Below are 18,149 nucleotides of genomic sequence, written 5' to 3'. Positions count from 1 at the left end.
ACCTGACTATGTGCCTAATCAATAACAAAAGCATTTTTGGGGGGGGGGGGGGTTCAAACCCATTATTTCATGGCTACATCATGAAACTCATTATTTACATGACTACGTGCCCACTTAAGATTGATCATTCCCGATAATGATCAATCTTAGCAAATAATGAAGAAGCTTTCGTTATTCCAGATTTAACAAATGAATTGAATGTGGTTTTTAGTTGCCTACCCCACCCCAGCTTCCATGTGAGAAAAGCACAAACTGTTAATAATAAGAACACTAATCCCATGTATTTCAATAGTTAAATATATGCTATAGGCCTATTATTGCCGCATCAGACATTTGCAAATGTAAAAAAAATCAATGAAAACATGCAAAAGCACACAATGAAAAAAATTATGAAAACATGTGAAAGCACACAAAATTAAGACCAAAATAAATTAATTTACGTATCAAAAAATATATAAATGGGCTCAAAATTTGATGTTCCTTCCTTGTAAAAAAGAACAATGGCGAGCAGCAGTAGGAAAAAGCGGCAGAACTACTGGAGAGCTGATTTAAAACAACCTGCTGCGCAGGTGGCCGAAAATAAATTTAAATTAAAAAATTACTGCAGTGCTGTGCACCATAGTACACACAACAAGAGCAGCACAGCAGCATTCAGGGGAAAATGTTAAAGCTCCCGAGGACTTCCACATGCGCAGAGCACGCTCCACAACAGTGCGCAGAGCACGCTCCACAACAGTGCGCAGAGCACGCTCCACAACAGTGCGCAGAGCACGCTCCACAACAGTGCGCAGAGCACGCTCCACAACAGTGCGCAGAGCACGCTCCACAACAGTGCGCAGAGCACGCTCCACTGTGTGGTCTTATACCTCTTCTCAGTCACAGTTTGTGGATTCAACACTGGAGTCAGCAGGTATTCAGAAAAAGGATACCTGATCTCTCTCAATAACCATCCATCCATCCATTTTCTGAAACCGCTTGTCCAACTTGAGGTCACAGGGGGTTCAGAGCCAATCCCGGAGGCTATGGGCGCAAGGCAGAGAACAACCCAGGACCGGGCGTCATGTATACTTAGACTACTTGGACAATCTCTGTAAAATGTCCTTGATGGTCACATAGTACCTTGACATTTAGACCTAGTGCCAAGAACCCTTTTTGACAGGTGCATGAGGGATTCAAAGCGTTCCATCAACTGCACCTAAAATGCCATGTATGTCCGCAATGGCATGAAAATCAATTTTTGTGTCATACAAGGCATCCCCTCCTGCAGGAAACTGTGTAGTTGTGCACATGGTGCATTAAGTGTGATCAGTGAATGCACAGATTTACACACAGCAGCCTTGCTAAGACCATGTGCATAACCAATGGTTTGCAGGAATTCATTGGTGGCATAGAAGCAGAGAATTGTCAAAAGCTGCACAGTGGGACTGAGGGCAAAATTCCAGTGTGTTCCACTTTTCAATTTATCCTGCATCCGACCAAGGAGGCTGATTATTTTACCCCAGGCCAACCTGTATTTTTCTATTAATTACTGATATTATCATGGGGTTCATATATCATCACAAAACAACATTTAGACCAGCAGCTTGGCTTCTTGGATGGTGCTGTCTCAATGATATCTCTGGTTAAGTTGCACAATTCTCGGGATAGCTGGCATTGTCATTTCTGGTAGTAAGGGGTGATTCATCCATACCACTTTAAAGGATAAAACTGAATACATAGGACATTTTATTGGATAGCTCATTTAGTACCAGGGTTGTTCAGAGTTTATGAATTGCGCCCCATTCCATTTATGAATTATACTATGAATTAAATGGTCAACACCCACAAGATTTCTACTTGGAATAACAGAAAGAATAATTCTCTTCATCTCATTTCAAAAGAATTCAATGAAATCACACAATACAAGAATATAGTTCAATCTAGCAAAACATAAATAATTATATAATAGATTTACTTTCTAGATGACATGTATATATTGATGTACTAGTGAGTAACTTTATATTTCCATGACTGTACGATGAAAACTGTAATTGTTTATTGTCTGTTCTAACAATATGGATTTAGATAAGACTTTCAGATTAGATAAGATTTTATTGATCCCACACTGCGGAAATTTACTTGTTGCAACAGCCAGTACATAAAAAGCAATAGAAAAGAAACAGACCAAAAAAAATACTGTAACAAATACAATAAATAATAAAATTAGTGTACACAATTACACATATTGCACAGACCCAAAATACACATACATACATATACACATACATACAGATTGCACCAAGTGATGTAAATATATTTGCATGCCTATGTAGCGGATATTGCACAATATACAGAATAGTTACATAATTTATGAACTTTAGGTGACTGAGGTGTTATAAAGTCTGATGGCAGATGGAATGAAGGACCTGCGGAAGCATTCCTTCTTGCATGTTGGATGCAGTAGTTTGTTGCTAAAGGAGCTTCGCAATGTCCTCACTGTGTCATGCAGGGGGTGAGAGGGACTGACCATAATGGATGTAAATTTGGCCAGCGTCCTACTCTCAGCCACCTCCTCAGTCCAAAGAGTAGCCCAGGACAGAGCCAGCACTCCTGACCAGTTTGTTCAGTCTTTTCCTGTCCCTGTCTGAGCATTTCCTAAGGGGCAGATGGAAGCAGCAGACCACCACGAAGAATATAGCAGATGCTACCATAGTGTCATAAAAGGTCCTTAGTAGTGTCCTGCACACAACAAAGAACCTCAGCCTTCTCAGCATGTGGAGACGGCTTTGCCCCTTCTTGTACAGGGCATCTGTGTTATGTGACCAGTCCAATTTGTTGTTTATGTGAACACCGAGATATTTGTACACAGACACAACCTCTACTTGCACTCACAGAATGTTCACTGGTACAGATGGAGTCACCTTGTGGCAGAAGTCAATTACCATCTCCTTTGTCTTACTGACATTTATCAGGAGGTGACTTGGTATATGTCAGTCCTCCAAGTCCTTTTCCATGGGCAAATGTTTATTTTTTCTGCATATTTAATTGTTTTGTGTGCTAGCATTTGTGAGGAGTCTGTTCATGGGTTGTCAGATGGATAGGGTTGTGACAAGGTTACTTGTATGACTGTATGAAGTGCTCTTCCACCATGGTACACAAAATGACAGTTAAATTAGGTGACACTTCAAATATAGCATTCTTTCATTCTGAATAACAGTAATGTGCATCAACTTTCTGGCAAGTACTCAAACAGGGAGGCATGGCAACTGGACTTTTTGCTGTAGGCCCTCTGTTAGTCTTCGGGATCGCAGTGGGGGGGCAGGGAGGAGGCTGTGATTCAGTGTATGCTGTGTATGTTAACTCACTGTGCATGTTAACATGTGTATGTATAATTCATATTGGAAGATTATACTGAATTGTTACAGTTGCACCTACACTATGATTGTGCATTTATGTGAATTCTATTTCATTTTAATTCTACTTTCTTATATTCAAATTAAAAGTGCAATTCTGCATCCTGATTTTGACAAATTATATGAATTGAATTTGACTTGTAGGTCATTAAGCCATATAGTCCAAGTGATTCTACATACCCTTCACAACTCATTTAAGAATGGTTTTGAAGTGTGGATGGTGGAGTAAAATTCTAAAAGCACTACATTTTCTTTTCCACTCTGCACCAGCCAGAAGAGAGGAGTTCACAGCTGCAACATCATCCTCAAGATTCCCTCTACCTTTCTGTGGCCATCGGTGGCTCGAAAATTTGCCAGCTGTCGAACGAGCATTGGAAGTCTGGCCCTCTATTGTGAAATATGTGGACCTGGTGAAGTCAAAAAAGGTGAAAAACCCAGGGACATCTTCTTTTGACCAGATTTGTGAAGCCCGAATGGATCCCCTTCTTCTGGCCAAACTACATTTTTTCATGGCCCTATCACGAGCATTTCAACCATTTCTGGCTAAATACCAAACAGGTGTTCCCATGATGCCCTTCCTTTGAAAGGACTTGGCAGATCTGGGTAAATATTCACCAACACAGTAACAACAGCAATAAATGAACATGCAAACACGCACAAGTGAACTTAACTCTAATTTTATTTCCAGACTCTCCCTCAACGCTTCATCATTGATTTCATTACCTAAGACATTGTTAAAGAGTCAAAAGACAGACCAAAAGCTATTGCATTTGTTATCACAAACAAGTCGCATTGAGGGAATGCATTATTTCATGGATGTTCATTATCTCAAAAACTAGTACCAATTCAGCAAAAGTAATGGGATTTTTTAATTCAGCACCCTCAAAATACCCTAAATCCATTAAAAAAAATGCTGAAAAAAATTGTAGACCTGTGTTGTTGTTATTATTATTATTATTATTATTATTATTATTATTATTGCGTTGTCAAAAAACGAGCGTCTGTGTGTTTGTGCGATAAGTTATGGGCGAACTCTGTGTCTCTGTGACAGAATGACAGAAAAATTCAAATAAAGAACGACATAGCAAATAACGAGAGGGTCGGAACAGTCGCAAATTACCCACTGCTATAATTACGAAGGGATTCGAGAAACACTCCATAATTAACAGTCGATGCTAAGAACGAGATGGCGCACTGCTGACTGTCACGAAGCTTTCGGGAAACGCGCCCCTGAATACTATAGATAGCGCAATGCTTCCATCAAGCGGCTGGACAGTATATTACACCAATGCTAAAGACGCCTGCTACAACCAAGATACAACTACATTACCCATAATTCTAATAGTTTTTTTTTTCGATCACGTTACAGATCACGTTACTTAATGTGACGTTAAGTTATGGTCAAATATAGGGTTGTGACAAGGTTACTTGTATGACTGTATGAAGTGCTCAAAATATGTTAGAGTTTCGCGGCGCAGCAGTGTGATAATGTCTGGATCGCTTGTTGTATCTTTTTATTTCTTTATGTCGTATTGCCTGTGTACGACCCTAGGTACCGTTCATTCAGCAGTTTTAGATTCGGGTAAATTATCTCTCAAGAATGGGCCACAACTCGACTATATAGCACGGGCAAATTTCACCGACGACATTAAGAATACAGGGTAAATTCTTACTTCTGCTGTTATGTTTATAAATTCAGTAACCGTTTTGTGTGTGATGCACTAGCATTTTTTATATAAGCAACATCTTTGAGAAATTGTGCACTAAATCTATTTTATGGTGCAACACATGCTTTGTCATGTTGTGTTTATTAATGTATATGTATTCGGTTTGTAACGCCAAAGTTAATTTGAACTCCCTTCGAATACTTTTTTTGTTACTGATCACTGATCAGACACGTACCCATTTAGTAAAACTGTTTGAACTCAGCATCAGAAGTTAAATAAAATCAGCATCAGCCCCTCCGGTCTGAAAAGTCCATGCAGGAGAGTTGACTGCCCCTTAGGAAATGTATTTTTGGCTACGAACCTGGTTGTCACTACATAGTTTGAGGACTTCTGCTTTTGATGTAATATATTTTATATGCACACGAATTCTGCTATATTCGTATTTTATTAGTACGTCAATTTCAGCATTTTCGTTTCCACCAGATGGGCTTATTTGGAAGTGACCACTAACCCCCGATACAATGACAGCCTGCAGGCGTATGCAGCTGGGGTCGTAGAGGCTTCTGTAACTTCTCAGGTTTGTGGCAAAGACCTTAAAAAGAGGAGAATTACAGCAGAATGCAGATTTGTCTGGTATTTATGTGAATACATTTTATAAAACTGACATCTGTAAAATCATTTTATGCTTTTATGAAAAAATATGCATATATAGAGGTAGAAATGATTTGGTCTTAATAAATGGTAGATGTTTAAGTGATTTCTGGGGAAAAATAAGCCTTAAATATAGATCCTTATTGTTTCACTTCTTTTTTTTCCTGGCATCTACTTGAAGCTTCTCTACAAGCACTGGATGAATACCATCGAAGGGTACTGTGGTTCATTAACTTCTGACAGTAGCTACTGTGAGCACCTGAGGAATTACATCGTCACCAATCTTCAGTGGATGGAAGCACAGATGGAAAAGGGGGATGACGTTGAATATTGGCATCAGGTTCATTAAGTTATATATTTTTGGTGCTAGATAGCCAGTGAGTCTGTCAATGATACAATGATGACAAAATGGCTGCTTGGCAGCTGTCAAACCTTTATTTGATAGCTGTGAACCAGTAGATTTTGAATTGCTTTATGATATGTCATTTCACTATTGCTGAGCCGTACCAGAATACATGAAGAAGTTAACCTTTAATACAATTTGTACAATTTGTAAGGTACTCCATGTAGGGAGCAGAAATATAAAGTACAGGTATTTTATGGGACCTACTGAAATAAAGGTAGCTGATTATGAGAAAGACCTTGGTGTGTATGTTGATGCTTCCATGTCTCATTCTCGCCAGTGCGGGGAAGCAATAAAAAAGGCCAATAGGATGTTGCGCTATATCTCCAGGTGTGTGGAGTTTAAGTCAAGGGAGGTATGCTAAGATTATACAATTCCTTGGTGAGACCTCACCTAGAATATTGTGTGCAGGTTTGGTCACCATATCTTAAAAAGGACATTGCGGCCTTAGAAAAGGTGCAGCGTAGGGCCACAAGAATGATTCCTGGTCTTAGAGGAATGTCATACGAGGAAAGGTTAGTCGAGCTAAATCTGTTCAGCCTCAAGCAAAGGAGACTGAGGGGGGACATGATCCAGGTCTATAAGATTCTAACAGGTTTTGATGCTGTTCAACCAAATAGTTACTTCAGCATTAGTTCAAATACAAGAACTCGTGGCCATAGGTGGAAATTAGCGGGAGAACATTTCAAACTGGATTTAAGGAAGCACTTCTTTACGCAGCGTGTAGTCAGAGTATGGAATAGTCTTCCTGATAACGTAGTGCAAGCTGAATCCTTGGGTTCCTTTAAATCAGAGCTAGATAAGATTTTAACAACTCTGAGCTATTAGTTATGTTCTCCCCGAGCGAGCTCGATGGGCCGAATGGCCTCCTCTCGTTTGTATAGTTCTTATCCCACTTTTGGCAGAGATTTCTCTTCTGAAACATAGAGCTAGCACTTGTCAGCTTGCAATATATGGCTTAATAACTAAGTGTATAATTTGTTCATTAATTATTCAGTTTTGCTATTCGGTCTGTTCTAGGGCTGTAATGAAACACACATTCATCATGTACCATTTGCATGATTTCAGTTTGTTACAGATCACAGGTTACAGATATGCTAAATGTGGCTGTGAATTGGTTATGGCTAATTCTGGTTAAAGTACAGTCATAATTAGCAGTTTGGGAATATTTTAACTTCACAATTAATTACACAGAAACTGGAGACAGAGTGATTGATAAGAGCAAGACTGTTAGTCAGCTCTGTTATGCCAGACTTGGATATGTTGCTGGAAACACAGCTAACATGCTAGCTTATTTGAGATGACATCATCTGACGTGTATATGACCAGAACAAGGCTGAGACAGCCTCTTCAAGTTAGTTACCACTTGCCAGGTTAATCAGACTGGGCAAACAAAATGATTACGAGTGTTGGGGTGTTTTGTGCTACAGATATGCAACCAAACTGTAGTATCAAACATGGGATTTAGACAAAATTTAGTTAATTGTGATTGTAATGATTTTGTATTTTTGATTTTTTAAATTTATTTTGCATACTTATTTATGCAGTGTGCAAATAAGCATTTTGTATGTTTTGTCATTGTACCCCTTGGACTTCAGGGAATACATATGATTTTAGTACCTGTTCATTGCCTCAGACACTTTTGGTGTGTAAATGTACACTTGATCAGATTCAGCATCACCTCAAAATTGTAACTGCAATGACAGAGGGCAGCAAAATTGGAGCTTTCATGTGAAAGCATTTATTAACTTTCACATTTCCAGGTGATCCATCGAGTACTTTTAGAAGTTGTACAAGTTTGTGAGTGTGGGATGAGTACGGATTAGATGGGCAGCCCAGATGATGGGACTGTCCTGGGAATACAGTTCTGTCATTTTCGACCCCACCAAAACAACAAATACTGCCTTTGGTTTACTTTTCCTATGTGTTTTTGTCTGCAGTTTTAATAAAAAATAATTTCAGAAGAACTTAGGTTTTCCCTGAATTGCATCAAACTTTAAACCCAAAACTGAGGTTTATACTGGGCTTTGAATTTTGTGTACTGTTACACCTCTAGTCTGTTCTCAAATTTGGATGTTTTGGGGAAATTTCCTCTGTCATTGGAACCCTCCCGCAGATCCGGCTTGCCCTGATGCAACTCAAAGGCTTGGAGGATGGCTACAATGATCAGGTCAACTTCCCAAGTGGCCAGTTCTCCATTAATCCTCTTGGCTTTCTGTAAGTTACCACTTTAATTTTCTGCCATACAAAAACTGTTTGAGACTGCAGTAGTATTTTGCTATTTCATATTGGCTTTTCCTTCATTGCCAGCTTGTTCCAGATGGGTGGAGACTTGGAGGACTTGGAAGCGGCATTCAACAAAACCACACTGTCCAGAACACTGGGTTCGGGCTCATGTTCTGCCCTTGTTAAGTTGCTGCCTGGTAACAAAGATCTGCTAGTTTCCCATGATACCTGGAACAACTATCAGAGTATGCTCAGGATCATAAAGAAATATTCTTTTGCATACAGGACTTCCCCTGAAGGTAATCACCACCACCTTGGTCTTTCTTGTGACAAGCACCTGATTAGTGTTTGTTTAGTTAACTATTAACCCTTTCAGGCTCAAATTAAGTTTTAGTAACGACAGGACAACCAAGTCCTGCAGTGGTACTTCTGAGTAAAAAAAACTCATAAAATATGTATGTGGGGTAAAAGGTAGTTAGTTTTTAACAGCAACGCCTGCCTTGAGAGGGTTAACTGTTTTTCAAAAACAGGCTCTGTGTACGTGTTCTGGTATGTCCTTTTTTTTTCTAGATGTTGTGCCTATTCCTGGAGGGACCCAGGTTTTTTCATCATATCCAGGCACTATCTTCTCAGGGGATGATTTCTACATCCTTAGTAGTGGTTTGGTGAGAGTTCAGTATGACGTATCTTATGAGACATACAATGTTGAGAATTTCACACACTAGGTTTAAAAGACGAACACTCCAGTGCCTCTGTGATTATTAGGCATTTGCCTGCAGAGAATGAAACAAAAGAAATGTGATAGTGTACCTTGAGCACTGATTTATTTTTTTAATTTTTATTTTTTGCTGTGTTTTTAAATGTCAGGTTACCCTAGAGACCACCATAGGCAACAATAACCCTGCCTTATGGAAGTTTGTGACCCCAAAGGAAACAGTTATGGAGTGGCTAAGGAATGTTGTGGCCAATAAGCTTTCAGAGAGCGGGAAACAGTGGGCAGATATTTTCGGCAAATACAACAGTGGGACGTAAGTCAGTGTTGCTTCTGTCCTGTAGGTCATTTGTGTGCTCAGTCAGCAGACAGTGATGCTGTAATGAGATGTTGAGCTGGTATAGCTGACATCAGGGATCTTTGATAGCTGCACTGAAAAACAGATTAGATTTTTTTTTTTAAACTGATTAACTTTGGTTATGTTGTATGTACTACCAGAAAAATCTGTGTCCTAAATTTTCTTTAAGCGTCATTATGGAATTCATGTTTTGTTACTACTTTGCTGATTATTGATAATAAGTTGATACTATGTCTTGTTGATCCTTAAGGTACAATAATCAATGGATGATTGTTGATTATAAGTTCTTTAAACCAGGACAAGCAGTTGCTGATAGCCAGCTCTTCACAGTTTTGGAACAGATTCCGTGAGTCAGACCTTGCCTTTTTTGATATTTTTGTCCACACAAATAGCAACACACTCATCTTGAATGTTTCATATAGGGTCTTCACAATTCTTTTTGGTTTGTTATTGTTTACTTTGAAATAAAATGGACAGAAATGAAAAACTACAAGGTTAGGATAATCACAATTGACCTATATAGTAATAAGCGCTGCACACAGAACTTATGAAACCACTGTTCAGGGGGCTTAATCCTAAATACACTTTGTTTTCTTATTTCCCTTAACCACAGTATATTATCCTCAAAGCTATTATAAATAGTACAGAGAGCAAAACTTGTTAAGGGCCAATACCATATAAAAAATAAAGCCACTTCACATCACCGCAAAGGCACCCAGATATAATTTACACCCAATGTGCAGTATCCCACAAAAGTAAGTACACCTCTCACATTCTTGTAAATATTTTATTATATCTTTTCATGAGACAACACAGAAGATTTGACACTTTGATACAATGTAAAGTAGTCAGTGTACAGCTTGTATAACAGTGTAAATTTGCTGTCTTCCGGCCTTAACTCTCTTGGGCATGGAGTTCACTAGAGCTTCACAGGTTGCCAGTGGAATCCTCTTCTACTCCTCCATGATGACATCACAGAACTGGATGATGTTAGAGACCTTGCACTCCTTCACCTTCCATTTCAGGATGCCCCACAGATGCTCAATAGGGTTTAGGTCTGGAGACCTTTACCCTCAGTTTCTTTAGCAAGGCAGTGGTCATCTTGGAGGTGTGTGTGGGGTCGTTATCATGTTGGAATACTGTCCTGTGGCCCAGTTTCCGAAGGGAGGGGATTATGCTCTGCTTCAGTATGTCACAGTTAGAGCTGCCACTATCAACTATTTTTATTTCGATTAATCTATCGACTAATTTATCGATTAATCGATTAGTCTAAACGATTGTTTTTTTTCTCCAAAAATAAAAAACATCAACAATTTTATTTAAATTCTCTTTATTTTAACAATTGCACTGTGTACTCCAGTATCACAAAAAAAATTAACAAAAGTCTTATTATCTTTCACAGTATTGTGCAGGTTAAACTTTCTGTAAAAGCCCTTAAAAATAATTTTTGAAAAAGTCCTCGACTCTATATTCAGCATATTTTGAACATCAATAGCTGCAAACAAACAAAGAGGGCTCATTTCAGCAAGGAGTGCATCTCTAACTAGAAAAAAAAGATGTTTCTTTTATATCCCTTTTCAAAGTATAACTGTTGGGTTTTAACATTAAACAGGGCAGCATGTTTAGAGTATACTGTGGTCAAGTACTGGAATTTAAGTTCTCTAAGAAAAACAGACTGACAACTGTTTGTCTGTTTGTAAAACGGACAACTCCAGCAAGAAATACAAACAACAAATAAACAAGTATTTTAACATCAGCAGCGCAACTCCAACTAACATCCAAAATTTCACAAAACTCTTTAGCAAAGCAAAAAAGTTAAAGTGCAACACATTTACAGTGCAAGAGACAACAGTATCCACCTGATGGTCAAACTTCTGTCTTATAGTGTAAGAATGTCAACATGTCCACATGTTCTGGACATTCCCAGTAAGCAAGTATCTGCCTCAGTCCGCTCGACGCCACAGTATTAAACTGTTGTGGCTACTTAATGTAGCATACGTAAATGAGAAATATCTTCCTAGATAAATATTATCCACAGGTACTCGCACTCCCTAATTATAAAATCCAAAACCGCAAAATCTGACAATACTCAAGTTGGACGGAGCCGGAAAATGGTTGCCGCATTTTGAGAAATTAAAACAACTTGATTTTAAAAAATAAGTGACGCGTCGATTAAAGATATTGATGTTGACATTGTTTTTGCGTCTACGTCGACTAATCGCGGCAGCTCTAGTCACAGTACATGTTGGCATTCATGGTTACCTCAATGAACTGTAGCTCCCCAGTGTCAGCAGCACTCATGCAGCCCCAAACCATGACACTCCCACCACCATGCTTGACTGTAGGCAAGACACACTTGGCTTTGTACTCTTCACCTGGTTGTCGTCACACACGCTTGACACCAACTGCACCAAATAAGTTTATCTTGGTCTCATCAGACCACAGGGCATGGTTCCAGTAATCCATGTCCTTAGTCTGCTTGTCTTCAGCAATCTGTTTGCGGGCTTTCTTGTGCATCATCTTTAGAAGAGGCTTCCTTCTGTGATGACAGCCATGCAGACCAATTTGATGCAATTTGCAGCGTATGGTCTGAGTACTGACAGGCTGGCAGCACTCATACGTTATACAACCCCACACACACCTCCAAGACGACACACTACCTTGCTAAAGAAACTGAGGGTAAAGGTCTCCAGACCTAAACCCTATTGAGCATCTGTGGGGCATCCTCTAATGGAAGGTGGAGGAGCGCAAGGTCTCTAACATCAACCAGCTCCGTGATGTTGTTATGGTGGAGTGGAAGAGGATTCCACTGGCAACCTGTGAAGCTCTAGCGAACTCCATGCCCAAGAGAGTTAAGGCTGGCAGTGCTGGAAAATAATGGTGGCCACAAAATATTGACACTTTGGGCACAATTTGGACATTTTCATTTAGGGGTGTACTCATTTTTGTTGCCAGCGGTTTAGACATTAATGGCTGTGTGTTTAGATATTTTGCGGGGACAGCAGATTTATACTGTTATACAAGCTGTACACTAACTACTTTACATTGTTTCAAAGTGTCATATCTTCAGTGTTGTCCCATGAAAAGATATAATAAAATATTTACAAGAATGTGAGGGCACTTTTGTGAGATACTGTAGATTAAATGATAATCTGGATTCTGCACTGGGATCACACTTCACCACCTACTTCAAACTTCTGTAACAGCTAACACAGCTCTACTCACATAAAACATTTAATCTAAACAACACGCACAGTCTCACATACGATCCAGTTATTCATTCATCCCAGGATAGGAACACCCTGGGTCACAACACAATCTTTTATAACACAGACAATATAACACCCATACACAGTTCCACTACTCCCTTTGGGACATAGAGGGGACTGAAGCCTATCCCTGACAAGCAATGCCCACCCCACAGGTTCTCTCCCTTTGTGGACAATCCCCAACTCTCCATGCCCGTGCTTGGAACCATAGACACGTGGCACACATGGCTAGCCTCTCTCCAAACCTTATTAACTTCAGCTACACCAATACACTCACACACAAACACAAGGTCTCTTCACCAAAATCCAAAGCAATACAGCGAGTATGCTTCAACATGATTGGTCAGCATGTAACATTTCCCAAAAATTCTAAGAGCTATGTTGTTCAGGGCAATTGCCCATGGTAGGGTCTTCCATGCCAAATGGCTACTAGGTATGAGGCCAGACTAACGCCCTTTTCACACAATGCAACTTGATAAAAACAACACAAATTTGCGAAATATTCAGATGTATGACTGATCTAAACCTTTCTCACTAAAATTTTCTGCAACAGATTGAAAGAAGTTTGCATACATAAAGAAAATGTCAGTTAATGACAAGCACTAACAGCATGACACCAAGGGTTTCTTTTGAGCAAACAGAAAAGAAAAAGGCAAATATACATGATATATCTAGTTCAGTCAAAAAGAACTTTGGATGTATCCATCTATTATAAGTTAAATAACTACGGGGGTATTTCAGAAAGTGGATTTAGCAGTATTTCAGGAAAAGTAAAATTAATACTAAAAACACGGGAGCAACATCATCATTTATCAGTTTTTTAATTACAGGAATAGAGAAAACAGTATAATATAATCCAAGAGGCATGTTACAAAAGATGAAAAACCAACATAAACACAAGGAACCAGAACAGCTGAAAACAGCTTAACATAACCCTTGTCATTAGATAAAGACAGGCTATGGATTCTTATGATTTTAATGTTTTCACTTTATACAAATTGATTCTAACGTTAAAATATTAAAGATTTTAACCTTGTAAGTTAAATATAGGATTATAATTATAAGGAGCGGGACATGGACTACTATTAGGCAGGGCCACCCATAAGTGGGGAGAAAGGGGAAGTTGCCCAAATGCATTATGATCAATCTATTGCCAAATCCCCCACCCTCAGTTTGTTAATTACTTTTTATCATCAAGGTTAGACCTGCACTGAATATTGGTATATACAGTGGGAATAATGGAACAGGACATTGATCAGTGAAGTGTCAGCAGTTATGTGGACATTGTATTGGTCTGTTGTGGTGAAGAGAGCTGAGCCAAAAGACCTGATCAGTCTACATTCCTATGGTCACAAGCTTTGGGTAGTGACCAAAAGACTGAGATCAGGCTCAAAGAAGGTCATCTTCATTATAAGGAGCCAGCTGAGGTGTTCTGAGCATCTGTCTAGGATTCCTCCATGATGCCTCCTTGGGGGGAGGTGCTGCAGGCATGTCCAACCAGGAGGAGATCCCAGGGCAGACTAAGGACATGCTGGAGAGATTATATCTATTGGCTGGCCTATGAGTGCCAAGGTATTCCTCTGGAGGAGCTGGAGGAACTGACCGGGGAGAGAGAGGTCATCTCTGCTTAGTCTGCTGCCCATGCAACCCGGATAAGCAGTGGATGGTGGATGGATGAATGATTTGGTTACATTTAAGATACAAGTATAATGAAATTAGCAAAGTGAACAAAATTTAAGAAAAGATTTATATGCAAGCTAATTATCTTGTGGTATTTTTTCTGTTACAGAGGTTTAATTGTAGCTCAGGACAAAACCAAGGAGCTATTTCAGAAGGGATACTGGGCCAGTTACAATATTCCGTAAGTGTTGTCCATAAAATGGTATGACATTCATAAATGGAGACTCTTATATACAAACTGTTTCTTAGTGTCATGTACACTGGGAAACACCAGGTGAATTTGAATATACCTTTCATTTGTATCTCTTTGCCCTTTGTATATAAATATGCATAATGTAACAAATATAAATACTGGCACTCAGTGCTGTCTTGTTTCTTTACCAGCACTTTTTGGCAGTTTCAGTGCTAGCACTGAAATCTAATGTTGAATTAAAGTGGAAGAAATGTATGTGAAGTGCTCTGATGCACATTTGTTGAGATGTGTTGAGTTGCTGCGGAAGTTAACAAAGATATAGCAAGTAAGCCTATAAAGCCATCCTGCTTCTTATAGGTATTATCAGGAAGTTTTCAATACTAGTGGCTGCAATGAGTTAGTTGAGAAGTACGGAGACTGGTTCTCCTTTGACATGAATCCACGAGCCCAGATCTTCCGGCGGAACCAAAGTCTCATCACTGACATGGATTCCATGATTCTTCTCATGAGGTCTGTTTATTTTCCCTTAACTAAGCGTGGGACCTTTTTACATTGTTCTTCTGTCATTGTTCTTATTTTAATTACAGTGATTGTCAGCTGCTGCTTTTCTGCATGTTGTTCACTCAGGTACAACAACTTCAAGGAAGATCCTCTATCTAAATGTCAGGGTTGTGACCCCACCAATAATGGAGAGAATGCCATATCAGCCCGCTCTGACCTTAACCCATCTAATGGCACCTACCCTTTTGGGGCTCTGAAGCAGAGGCCTCATGGGGGCACAGATATGAAGGTAAGATTTCTGTACCTGTTTGGAGCAGACCATTATTTAAGCTTACCACAGCCTCCTCTAAGTTCAGTGATCCATGTGTGTCTACATCAGGATACAGCATGTTTCCTTTCCTGAGCTCTGTTTATACACACCTGCAGCTGTGGGAGTGGTGTGTGGCTTCTTGGGTTAGGACACCGTACCTCAGATCCACAGGTTCAGATCCCAAGGGTCAAACAGAGTGATGACACCTTTGGATCCTTGAGCAAGGCCATTAACCTCATTTGTTCCAGGGACTGTCTGATCCGGCTTCATCGAAAATCTGTTAAATGAATCAAATGTTGATGGTGACAACCAGATGGTGACACCTAATGACTTCTGTTTGGTGTTTTTATGTCCCTGAGGATGACTTGCTGATTGTGTCTTTGTGTCCACAGGTAACTTCCTTCACAATGTACAGGGAATTCCAGATGCTGGCTCTAAGTGGCCCCACATGGGACCAGCTCCCAGCCTTCCAGTGGAGCACTTCCCCTTACAGCGACCTGCCTCACATGGGCCACCCCGACCACTGGGCTTTCCCCACAGTGCATGTGCGTTGGGGGTGAACTGTCCTCACTGTTTCTGCTGCTCTTCGCTTTGACTGTGACATTCACAGGGATGTTTCAGCTGTAACACAATTTAAAGGGAAATGTTTCCATTACCATCCCAGCAAAGGTCTTGAGCTATGGACAAATTATTTCTTAAAAGCATGCTGGATAGCACTTTTACCAAAGACTAGAATTATGCATTTAAAGAAATGGCAGTAAAGGTGGAAAATCATTCATTTTTAAGAGGAATTTTGCTCAATACTTGGAGACATTTATTTGTACCAGATAATAATATAACAAATTAAAGACTTGCTGTTTCAAAATGATGCAAAATGTATTTTTTTTGCAGGTATTTTGTTTAATTCTTAATTTTGCAGAAACATATGATGATAAAATGAATGTGTTTAATTGTATAATCATATGTGCAGTTAGGACAAATCACCTGATTGTATTGTAACGTGTTATAATGTAAGACAGGATATGGATCCTGGCATGTAACGACTGTGGATGGGGAGTGGCATGTTGTGAGGAGGCCTTATGGTTTATGATGGCAATAGGCAGGAACAATTCCCTGTAGCGTTTTTAGCACATCATGGTGTAATGAGCTAGTGGCTAAATGTGCTCCAATATAGCATCCCCTGAAGAGGATGGGCATAATTGTTCATAATATTGTCCAATTTTGGCAACATTCTCTTCTCTGTTACTGCCTCCAGTAGGTCCAGGGGCAGTTCTGTGATAGAGCTGTTCTTCCTGATGAGTTTGTTCACGCATTTGACATCACTTGCATTGATGGCACTTCCCCAGCAGGCCTGACATAGAAGAGCACACTGGTCACTATGGACTAATAAAACATACACAGCAGCTTGCCACACATGTCAGAAGACCTGAACTTCCTCAGAAAGTAGAGTTTGCACTTTCCTTTTTTGTACAGGGTACTGTGTTGTCAGCCCACCATTCAGGTTGACCCCCAGAATCATGTAGGCCTGCACCACCTCCACTTCCTCCCCCTGGAAGTCTGATGTGTAGAAGACAAGCAGGAAGGGGGACAGGACAGTTTCTTGAAGTTCCCCAGTGCTTTTTACTGCCATCTCCGACACATAGTCCTGGAGCGTCACAAACTGTCATCTGTTAGATAGTCCATGACCCAGAAGACTCTGGGGGGGGGACGGACATCAAGCTGCATTGTGCCATTATTATATATGTTTTTTTAAAGGAAAAAAAAAAAACATCTTCACACCAATATGGGTATTTTTGATAGAAACTGGTCAAATTTAGTCAACAAAGTTATCAAATCAAAACAGGCGAATCCTACAGTATTTTTATCCAAAAGTCAAATATATAATAGGAATATAACTATTACACACAGATTTTAAGTGAAATTATGAGCTATATGCATATTTACAGTATATGTGTATTGTGGAAGTGTATGATTTTCTACTGTACTTGGCCTCAGGAACATCCCTCTTAAGGGTCCAGCAGAAGTCAGCAAGCATACTGGTACTTTCATGTCATTTTCTATATCAGTGAGAGAGCTGGACATGTAATAGCATGTACAAATACGTTACAACTTGTAAAATATACGCATACATTCTTCATAAAGAATTATGTACTATCGACAAATAATTACGACATTCAAAAACTATGGGTGATAGCAAAATTCTGAACACATTTCTTAAATCAGCATAAATAAGTACATAAAAGACACCCTTATAGGATAAAAATAATACATTTCCATGTTATTGTTTAGTAGATGTAGATTTAAGTGACGTACAAGTGAGGTAGATAATACATTATAAGCATACAGCTGTTATGGAGTCAACGTATGCACGTCTGCTACTAGGCTAAGCTTCAGATCTGATCAGAAGGAAGCGTAAGATTACAAGAACACGAGACACACAAAACACTATAGAACCTATTAGGAGATATTCAAGTAACAGCAAGCGATACATACGGGTATTATGTCCATTAAGAGAGAATGTACTGTATATTAAGTTGAACTGTTAATTAATTAAAATGTATTTGTACTATTCTGCCTGGGACGGGCTCCTGAACAAGATTAGCGGGTACGTCATGGATAAAAACGTATATGGTGGGGTGTACCATAAAATCAAACAGGTTAAATTTGTTTTTCGCCAATATTATTTGTTCCCATACTCTGCGTTCCGAAACAACTCCTTCCTTGTCTGTCCAAAGTTAATGCCGAGATGCGTCTTATGTACGTCCGCTGACGCGTTTGTAAAGTTCC

General features: G+C 39.5%; 1 protein-coding gene and 1 long non-coding RNA gene across 3 annotated transcripts; one reads left to right on the top strand and one right to left on the bottom strand.

The window, feature by feature from the left end:
• The first annotated feature begins 4,771 nt into the window (after window positions 1–4,771).
• Window positions 4,772–16,227, top strand: plbd2 (phospholipase B domain containing 2). The gene is made up of 12 exons (XM_023845449.1): window positions 4,772–5,053; window positions 5,543–5,636; window positions 5,892–6,050; window positions 8,230–8,330; window positions 8,424–8,638; window positions 8,910–9,004; window positions 9,207–9,367; window positions 9,660–9,755; window positions 14,468–14,539; window positions 14,909–15,061; window positions 15,179–15,341; window positions 15,755–16,227. Exons 1-12 carry the CDS (start codon window positions 4,833–4,835, stop codon window positions 15,920–15,922), a joined length of 1,698 nt encoding a protein of 565 aa, XP_023701217.1. The 5' UTR covers window positions 4,772–4,832; the 3' UTR covers window positions 15,923–16,227.
• On the bottom strand, window positions 13,484–18,138 carry LOC140587650 (uncharacterized). Of its 2 annotated transcripts, none has more exons than XR_011989344.1 (2): window positions 17,856–18,138; window positions 13,484–17,419 (listed from the first exon to the last, which is right to left on the bottom strand). It is a non-coding gene; the product is annotated as an uncharacterized lncRNA (long non-coding RNA). The 2 variants fall into 2 exon arrangements; XR_011989345.1 differs by having other exon boundaries at window positions 13,484–17,436; window positions 17,856–18,096.
• Window positions 18,139–18,149: the final 11 nt, after the last annotated feature.

The sequence above is a fragment of the Paramormyrops kingsleyae genome, chromosome 2 (assembly GCF_048594095.1).
Source record: "Paramormyrops kingsleyae isolate MSU_618 chromosome 2, PKINGS_0.4, whole genome shotgun sequence".
In the NCBI taxonomy this organism is placed as follows: domain Eukaryota; kingdom Metazoa; phylum Chordata; class Actinopteri; order Osteoglossiformes; family Mormyridae; genus Paramormyrops; species Paramormyrops kingsleyae.
The sequence above is the reverse complement of the archived record's forward strand: the minus strand, read 5'-3'. Positions and strand labels throughout refer to the sequence as shown.

What these genes read in the sequence shown, in the direction of transcription:
- plbd2 (XM_023845449.1), top strand. Translation starts at nt 4,833, where the DNA reads ATGAAGTGCTCAAAATATGTTAGAGTTTCGCGGCGCAGCAGTGTGATA. An exon ending in ACGTTGAATATTGGCATCAG is followed by an intron (nt 6,051 to 8,229) that starts GTTCATTAAGTT and finishes ACCCTCCCGCAG; the next exon opens with ATCCGGCTTGCCCTGATGCA. An exon ending in ATGGGGGCACAGATATGAAG is followed by an intron (nt 15,342 to 15,754) that starts GTAAGATTTCTG and finishes TTGTGTCCACAG; the next exon opens with GTAACTTCCTTCACAATGTA.